This window comes from Vicugna pacos, chromosome 20 (genome assembly GCF_048564905.1).
Source record: "Vicugna pacos chromosome 20, VicPac4, whole genome shotgun sequence".
Lineage (NCBI taxonomy): Eukaryota > Metazoa > Chordata > Mammalia > Artiodactyla > Camelidae > Vicugna > Vicugna pacos.
Genome location: NC_133006.1, coordinates 24,986,323 through 24,995,178, shown reverse-complemented (window position 1 = coordinate 24,995,178; position 8,856 = coordinate 24,986,323). Strand labels below are relative to the sequence as shown.

The following is an 8,856-nucleotide window of genomic DNA, read 5'->3' as shown; positions in this document are numbered from 1 at the left end:
TTATATATTTAGGATGATATTTATTTAAGCATTGTCATACAAAAGATTGCAAACAAACTCAAGGACCACAGGGGGCTAGTTAAATAATTTTCAGCACATAGCAAACATTAAAATAAACAAGGCAGCTCTTTATATACGGTACTTAGTCACTTGCACCAAAAATCCTCACAAAGACACAGGTAGAAATGCATATATTCACCTATCCCTACTTTAAACAAAAGTTGGATGATTAAATAGATTAGGAACTGCAAAGCTTTTCCAGCTAAGCACTTGTGCCATAAGCCCCCTTGCTTCATCCTGGAATTTTGACAACTTAAATTCAAAGAGATTTCCCAGTTTCTCTCACTCATCCTTTCTAATGGTCTCAACTCATTCTATCAAAAAACAAAACAATACAAAGCAAAAAACTCCCTCCAATTTAATCTCTTTTGTTCTACCTACAGACTATATCAATTCACCCTACCCTGTGCTTCCTTGTATACACACCTTGGAATAAATATATATATTTTTGGTGCAGAAGGAATTCCAAGAATCGGGGCTATAATGTATTGATTGTCTCTTTGAATAAAATTAACAAAACGATTTTGACTGCTCAAAGTCTCATATGACAAATATCGTATACCTAAGTGTAAGAATCAATCACAGAAGATTTGGCCTTCATTCCTATTTTAACCATAAAATAAACAAGCTGAATCCCCTCTGACCCTCCCAGGAGAGGCCCCAAGCATAGATGTCTTGGGATCTTTTCTCAAAGGGTTATTCTTTCTATTTTTCTCTTTGAAAAAATAATTATTTTCATTTCTTCAGTGTGCTTATGAGAATGTTTTGCTACCTTTAACAAGAAACAACGGTATGCAGAGCCAGTGTTTTTCACAAAAAGACTAAACAAAAGAATAAATATAATAATTTTAAAAAGATACAGGGCCTGTTGTTGGAAACTCTAAAGCTAGTAGATACAAAGTGTGTCATTATTTAGAGGAATATATTAAGAAGTTAAAAGATGATAAAGTTTAAACTGAATCATTTCAGCAAGAGAAGGTGAATGATTTAACTTGAGAAATGTCAGAGGAAAAGAAAATGACAACAAAATAAAAATTTTATAGCCACCAAAATGAAAGCTATGTTACCTTCTTAGACTCAAAATTGATCCTGGCTATGAATGGAAGAGAAACTGACAGATTTCTCTTAAAATCTGCCTGAGCCAAAAACATTCTTTGCACACAGGCCATGCTAATCTCTAGGTTTTTCTTTTTGATATTTAAAATATATGTGTGGGGAGGGTATAGCTCAGTGGCAGAGTGCCTGCTTAGCATTCATGAGGTCCTGGGTCAGTCTCCAGTATCTCCATTAAAAATAAATAAATAAATAAACCTAATCCCCACCCCAAAAAATACAAACAAAAAATTAGCTTTAAAATATATGTAATATACAATTTTTGTGGAGGTGTAATTGATATATGAAATTGTATTACTTTTACGTGTACAAGATAATGATTTGTGATAAATATTGTGAAATGATTACCATGATAAATTTAGTTAACTGCTGTCACCACACATAGCTTTCTTTATCTTGTGATAAGAACTTTTAAGATTTATTCTCTTACTGACTTTCAAATATATGATACAATATAAACTATAGTCTCCATGCTATACATCACATCCCAGGAATTATTTGTAGCTAGAAGTTTGTATCTTTTAACCTCCTTCATTTGTTTCTCCCACCCTATTGATCGCCTCTGGCAACCACCAATTTGTTCTCTTTACCTACAAGTTGTTGTTGTTGTTTTAGATTTCACATATAAGTGAGATCATACAGTAACTGTGTTTACCTAACTTATTTCACTTAACATAATGCCCTCAAGCTTCATCCACGATGTCACAAATGGCAGGATTTTCTTCTTTTTTCTGGCTGAATAATATTCCATTTTCTATCTATCGATCTATCTATCTTCACATTTTCTTTATCTAGTCATCTGTGGATGAACACTCAAGTTTTTCCCATGTCTTGGCTAGTATAAATAATGCTGCTATAAGTATGGGAACACATATATCTTTTTAAGATAGCGATTTTGTTTCCTTTGGATAAATACCCAGCAGTGAAATTGTTGAATCATCTGGTAGTTCTATTTTTAATTTTTGAGGAACCTTCTTTCTGTTTTTGATAGTCAGCTGAACCAATTTCATTTTCTACCAACAGTGCACAAGGGTTCCCTTTTCTCCACATCCTCACCAACATTTATTAGTTCTTGTCTTTTTGATAATAGCCATTTTCACAGGCATGAGATGATATCTCATTGTGGTTTTGATTTCCATTTCCCTGACGATTAGTGGCATTGAGCATATATTCATGTATCTGTTGGCCATTTGCTCGTCTTCTTTGGAAAATTGTGTGTTCAGATCTTCTGCTCATTTTTAATTTGGATTTTTAAATTTTATTTTATTGAGTTGTATTTATTCTTTATATGCTTGGATAATAAATTCCTGTTAGATATGTAATTTGCAAATATTTTCTCTCATTACATAGGTTGCCTTTTCATTTCGTTGATGCCTCCTTTGCTGTGCAGAAGCTTTTGAGTTTGATGTAGTCCCACTTGTTTATTTTCTCCTTTTTTTTTTTTCCAAATCCAAAAGGATCATTGCCAAGGCTGATGTCAAAGTGCTTACCATCTATGTTTTCTTCTAGGAGTTTTATGGTTTCATGTCTTCTGCTTAAGTCTTTATTCTGATTTGATTTCTTTGTACGTGCTAAGATAGTGAAGCAGTTTCATTCTTTTGCGTATAGCTGTCCAGTTTTCCAAACACCATTTATTTAAGAAACTATCTTTTCTCCATATATATATATGTGCCTCCTTTGTCATAAATTAATTGACTATATATCTGTGGGTTTATTTCTGGATTCCCTATTCTAGTCCATTCATCTATGTGTCTGTGTTTATGCCAGTACAATACAGTTTTGATTTCTCTAGCTTTGTAATATAATTTGAAATCAAGATGTTTGATGCCTCCAACATAACCTTCCTGTGCCTCAGTTTTTTAATCCAAAATGTCAATAATAAGTGCTACCTCATTCTGTTGTTGTAAAAATTAAATGATTTAATATTTACAAAGTGCTTTAGAAATATACCAGACACATATTTATCATTATATGTGTTTATTAAATAAATATTTTATTAATTATAGAGAATAGAAGTATTTACATGACAAATTGACACTGATGCCATGTAGCTCTGCAAATCACCATGCTAAAAATCTTTCAGTTGAAAACCACAGTTGATTTAAATCCACGTGGTATGTAAAAAGATTTTATCTTCTCTCCTGCCTCAACTTTTTTAATGAATCAAGCTGTGAGTTAACAATATGTTGACTTTGTGCATATCCTAATTTTCCCTCTGCCTTTTCCTTTATTTCAATGATCCCTAGCTTCCTGGCTTGTCATCCTCCAGGACACTATTTTCTGGGTCTCAATTTTTCCTGGGTCCAACAACCATGGATCAGTTCATTCTCACATTAAGCAAAGCTTCTTTGTCCTCAGAATGTGTTAACTTCCTGGCCTATTGATATTTGTATTATTCACAGATCTTCAGAAAAGTGGACCCAATAGTCTATCTATCAAGCTAGCTAGCTATCATCTATCACTTTTTATTGTAAGAATTTGTCACACAATTCTGGAGGCCACTAAGTTCCATGATCTGTCAACTGCAAGCTGGAGAACCAAGAAAGACAGTGCTGTAATTCAATTTGAGTTCAAAGGCCCAAGGACCAAGATCATCAATGTTCAAGAGCAGGAGAAGATAAATGTTCCAGCCCAAGCAGAGAGTAAATTCATTTTCCCCCACCTTTTTGTTCTATTTAGGACCATGATGGATTGAACAATGCCCACCCACTTGGTGAGGATAATCTTCTTTACTCAATCTATAGATTCAAATGCTAATTTCTTTCAGAAACACACTGACAGATGCACCCAGAAAAAATATTTTATCAGCTATTGGAGCAGTCAAGTTGACATAAAATTAACCATCACAGTGATCCAAAATGTGCAGAGTATTGCCAACCAAGGAAGCTCATTTGAGCTTTGTTGTTCAGAAGTTTAATTACATAGGGATGATTGATGAAACCATTGGCCATGTAGCTGAACTCAGTCTCCAGGCTCCCTTCTCCCTGGGAGGTCATGACTCAAAGCCCCAAACCTCTAATCATACAGTTGGTTTTTCTAGCATGACCAGCTTCATCCTGAAGCTATCTTGGGGCCCACCACACATCACCTTATGAGCATAAACAAAGGTGTGATTGTAGAAGCTCATGAATAACAAAGATACTTCTATAACTTGGAAAATTCCAAGAATTTTAGAAGCTCAATGTCAGAAACCCAGGACAAAGAACAGATAAATTATGTATCATATAGTTTAAGCTCCTTATCTCCTTTTAGTTCTCCATGGCACTTATTACCCTTGCATATGTACTTATGAACTTGTTTATTGTGTGTCCCCTATCACACTAAACTTTCAGCTTTATGAAATTGTGGAATTTCTTTTGCTCACTTCTGTGTTTCCTGCACCTACTATGCTGCCTTACACAATAGATGTTCGATGACAATTTCTTAAATAAATGACTAGATGAATAAAAAAGGAACAAATAGTGATTCTGCACAAATGAGTGCAAAACCTAGCTATAACTTCCTGAGAGAAGAACAGAAATCAAGTAGACTATCCATTTATTACAATGAAGGGATACAAATCTTTTTTTTACATTTTTTATTAAGTTATAGTCATTTTACAATGTTGTGTCAAATTCCAGTGTAGAGAACAATTTTTCAGTTGTACATGAACATATATATATATTCATTGTCACTTTTTTTTTCACTGTGAGCTACCACAAGATCTCGTATATATTTCCCTGTGCTATACAGTATAATCTTGTTTATATTCTACATTTTGAAATCCCAGTCTGTCCCTTCCCACCACCTGCCCCTTTGGCAACCACAAGTTTATATTCTATGTCTATGAGTCTGGTTCTATTTTGTATTTATGTTCTTTTTTTTAAGAATCCACATATGAGTGATCTCATATGGTATTTTTCTTTCTCTTTCTGGCTTGCTTCACTTAGAATGACATTCTCCAGGAACATCCATGTTGCTGCAAATGGCGTTATGTTGTCGGTTTTTGTGGCTGAATAGTATTGTATTAATATAAATAGATATAAATATACCACAACTTCTTTATCCAGTCATCTGTTGATGGACATTTAGGCTGTTTCCATGTCTTGACTATTGTGAATAGTGCTGCTATGAACACTGGGGTGCAGGTGTCTTTTTGAAGTAGGGTTCCTTCTGGATACATGCCCAGGAGTGGGATTCCTGGGTCATATGGTAAGTCTATTCCTAGTCTTTTGAGGAATCTCCATACTATTTTCCACAGTGGTTGCTGAAGGGATACAAATCTTAATGGAAATAAGGTATGTCTCATTAGTATCAGTGGTGTTGCTGGCAGCCTTTAAATAACCTGCTCCCAAAGGTTGTTTTCAGTGCCAGCATCACCTCTTTATTCCTAAGAGTGTATATCAGTGGATTCAGCACTGGGGTGACTGCGCTGTATATGATGGCCACCATTCGGTCCTGAATCATGGAGGTAGCCGAGGCAGGACGAATGTACGTGAAGCCTACAGGTCCATAAAAAAGACATACCACCATGAAATGGGAGGCACACGTGGACAAAGCTTTGCGGAGTATTCTGCAGGACTTATTCTTGAACAGAAGGGAGCAAATAATATAAAAGTAGGAGAGAAGAGTCAGGAAGAAGGCTCCCATTGAAATGCTGCCTGTGACAACAGAAAGAAGCCATTGGTTGAGCAGTGTGTTACCACAGGCCAGTTCCAAGAGGGGCTTGACATCACAAAAGAAGTGATTGAGCTTTTGAGAGTGGCAAAAGTTCAGGTGAGCTGTCATGACGGAATGCATCAGAGCATTAAAGAAGCTGGTGATCCAGGCCACAGCTGCCAAGAGAATATACACCTGTGAGTTCATGATGGCAGTGTAGCGAAGTGGGTTGCATATGGCAACAAAACGATCAAAAGCCATGATAGCCAGTAGGATGGCCTCTGTGCTGCCCAGGAAGTGGAAAAAGTGTAGCTGTGTGATACAGCCTAGGAAGGATATGGCCCTGCGAGTGGAGAGGAGATTTATAAGCACTTTGGGCAGTGTCACTGAAGAATAGCAGATATCCAGACAAGAAAGGTTTCCCAGGAAAAAATACATAGGGGAATGCAGTTTAGGTTCCAAAACAGCAATCACTAATATAGCTCCATTTCCAACCAAGTTTATCAAGTAAATGATTAAGAAAATCACAAAGAAGAGAGGTTGCAGCTTCTGAACACTGGTCAGGCCAAGTAAGAGAAACTCATTTACTGTAGTGACGTTCTCCATTGCTTTGGTGAGAAAATGTGATGATAATGATGAGTTGATTTTTCTGAATTGTTAATTTTACATTGTGTGGGTTAAGTGAAGCAAGTTTACTATTTGGAAGAGTCTAAGGGTGAGCTACAACATGCAGAATATTTAGGAGGAATTTAGGAGCTAAATTTACTTACAAGAAAATGAAGGAAGACTGACACAGTACCTGATAAATTCTAAAGCAGTAAGAACACCTTAGACTAATAAAAGGAGCATATTATGAACAAATCAGACATAGATCAAGGACACTTTTACAAAGCATAAATGTAAAGCATGATCGTAATCTTACTTATGGCATTAGAATTACAGCTTAGGCAAATTTAAAACATACAAAGGGAATAGTTGGTTGTTCAGCTCACGAGTCAGTTCTGACAGTAACACAGATGTAGCCTAGTGAGGATTTCCCCTTTCCCCTAAGATGCATAAAAGCTTCAGGAAGTTAGCACAGCCCGTGTGAAAACCTAAACCTTCAGTACAACTAAGAAACACAAAACCCGGAAACTTCAAATATTGTGTAAGTAGAGGGAATAAAAACAGCATAGAGAGTTACTCAGTTTTTCTCTCAGATCTCTCCCCTATATACATGTTATTAAACTTTTGTTTGATTTTATCCTGTTTAAAAAAAAAAAACAGCATAATTAGCATCAGTAGTCACAAGATCGCAGCATGGTGGTGGAGCTGTAGGCGCAGTGGAGAAAAACTTGAAATGGTGAGAAATCCTAACAGGAGAATTTTTAAGTCACTCCAAAATTTTCAGCCCCAGAAAAAAGGGCCCCACATTCAGTGGGAATTTCTACACTTGGGAGTGGAGGGAGGAATTAGAGCAAGACAAGGCATAAGCATTGAGGGAAATAGAAAGAAAAAGGTATAATAAATGCAAGAAAAACAAAGAAAGCCTGCCATTTGTAAAAGAGAATAATTGCCGCCTTATTAACAGAAGAGGGAGCCCTTGAACTGAGAAACTGGAAAAACTACCTGATATACTTCCCTCCCCACCCCCCACATATACACCGCAAGTCCCCACTAATAACTGGTCCACAATGTCATAGTCCAATGTAAGTTCCCAGTAAAATAGCTTTAGGAGTGGACAGAAATAATGATGAAATAGTCAAATTCACAGTCATAATAGAAAATTTTAACACAGCTGTCTCTATGCCTTTAGAAGAAAAAACCAAAAAAGGTTAGTAAGAATATAACCAATTTGTTACAGGTTAAAGGTTAGTAAGAATATAAACCAAATTTACCAATTTGATTAACGTATATAAACATTTAACCCAATAAGAAAAGAATTCACACCTACAAAAAAGAGAACACAAACTGAGAGAATATATCACTACACTAAAATATACACTGAAGGAAGTTCTTTAGTCAGTAGGAAAAGTTGCTAGGCAGAAGAATGGAAATGCAGAAAGAAACAAAGACCACCAGAATGGGTATGTGTCTGGGAAAGTATAAGGAAAAACTGACTTTACAAAGGTAAAAAATGACTATACAAGGCAGTGATGATTATGATTTGTGGATGTTAAGACTATGTAGAATAGAATGCATCAATAGAAAAAAGAAAATTCATATTATTTTCAGTTCACCTTGAATATTTACAGAATCAAGCATAGGCTGAGTCTTTTAAAAAAAAAAGCTTCAAAAATTTCAAAAGATTGAGCCATTCAAAGAAAGTTCTTTGACTATGGTAGAATGGGAAAACAGTAAGAAAAAGATATCTAGAAACTCACTAAATGCTTGAAATGAAGACATACATCCCTAAATAATTCATGGATAAAAGAAGAAATCTAAATAGATATTTAAAAGTATTTTAACGGAGTGATAATGAAGATGAGTCATATCAAAACTTTTATTATGCAGCTAAAGAAAGAAACAGGGAAAATTTTGGCCTTGAATTCATATGTTAAAGAAGAAGAAATATTGAAAATCAACCTCCTAAAGTTTCATTTCAAGAAGCTGAATGAATGAATGAATGAATGAATAAAACCAGCAACTCAGCCTAAAGAGAGTAAAGAAAAGGAAATAATGAAAAAATATAAAATGAAAGTGCAATAGGGAGAAGTCAATAAAGTCAAAACTTAATTATTATCTGAAAAGATTGGTGAAAGTGACAAATTCCAGCCAGACTGTTAAAGAGAGAGAAAGAATTCAAATTATCAGTTTGAAATGTAATGTCACTATAGGTAAGATCAATGTCAAAAATTATAAAAGGTCATTAGAAATAACTTTATGCCGATAAATTTAACAATTTAGATGACATTTACAAATTACTTCAAATCAAAAGTAAATTTCTAAAACTGATAGTAAAAGAAAAAAATTGAATAGTTTATCAATATAAGAAACTGGAGCTACTATTTAAAATCTTCCTGCAAAATGAAATACCAAATCCAAATTTCATCCATGACTTCTACC

At 35.0% G+C, this 8,856-nt stretch overlaps 1 protein-coding gene across 1 annotated transcript; it reads right to left on the bottom strand.

Moving 5' to 3' along the window:
- Positions 1-5,466: 5,466 nt before the first annotated feature.
- Positions 5,467-6,417, bottom strand: OR12D3 (olfactory receptor family 12 subfamily D member 3). The gene has a single exon (XM_006215270.1). It carries the CDS (start codon positions 6,415-6,417, stop codon positions 5,467-5,469), a length of 951 nt encoding a protein of 316 aa, XP_006215332.1.
- Positions 6,418-8,856: the final 2,439 nt, after the last annotated feature.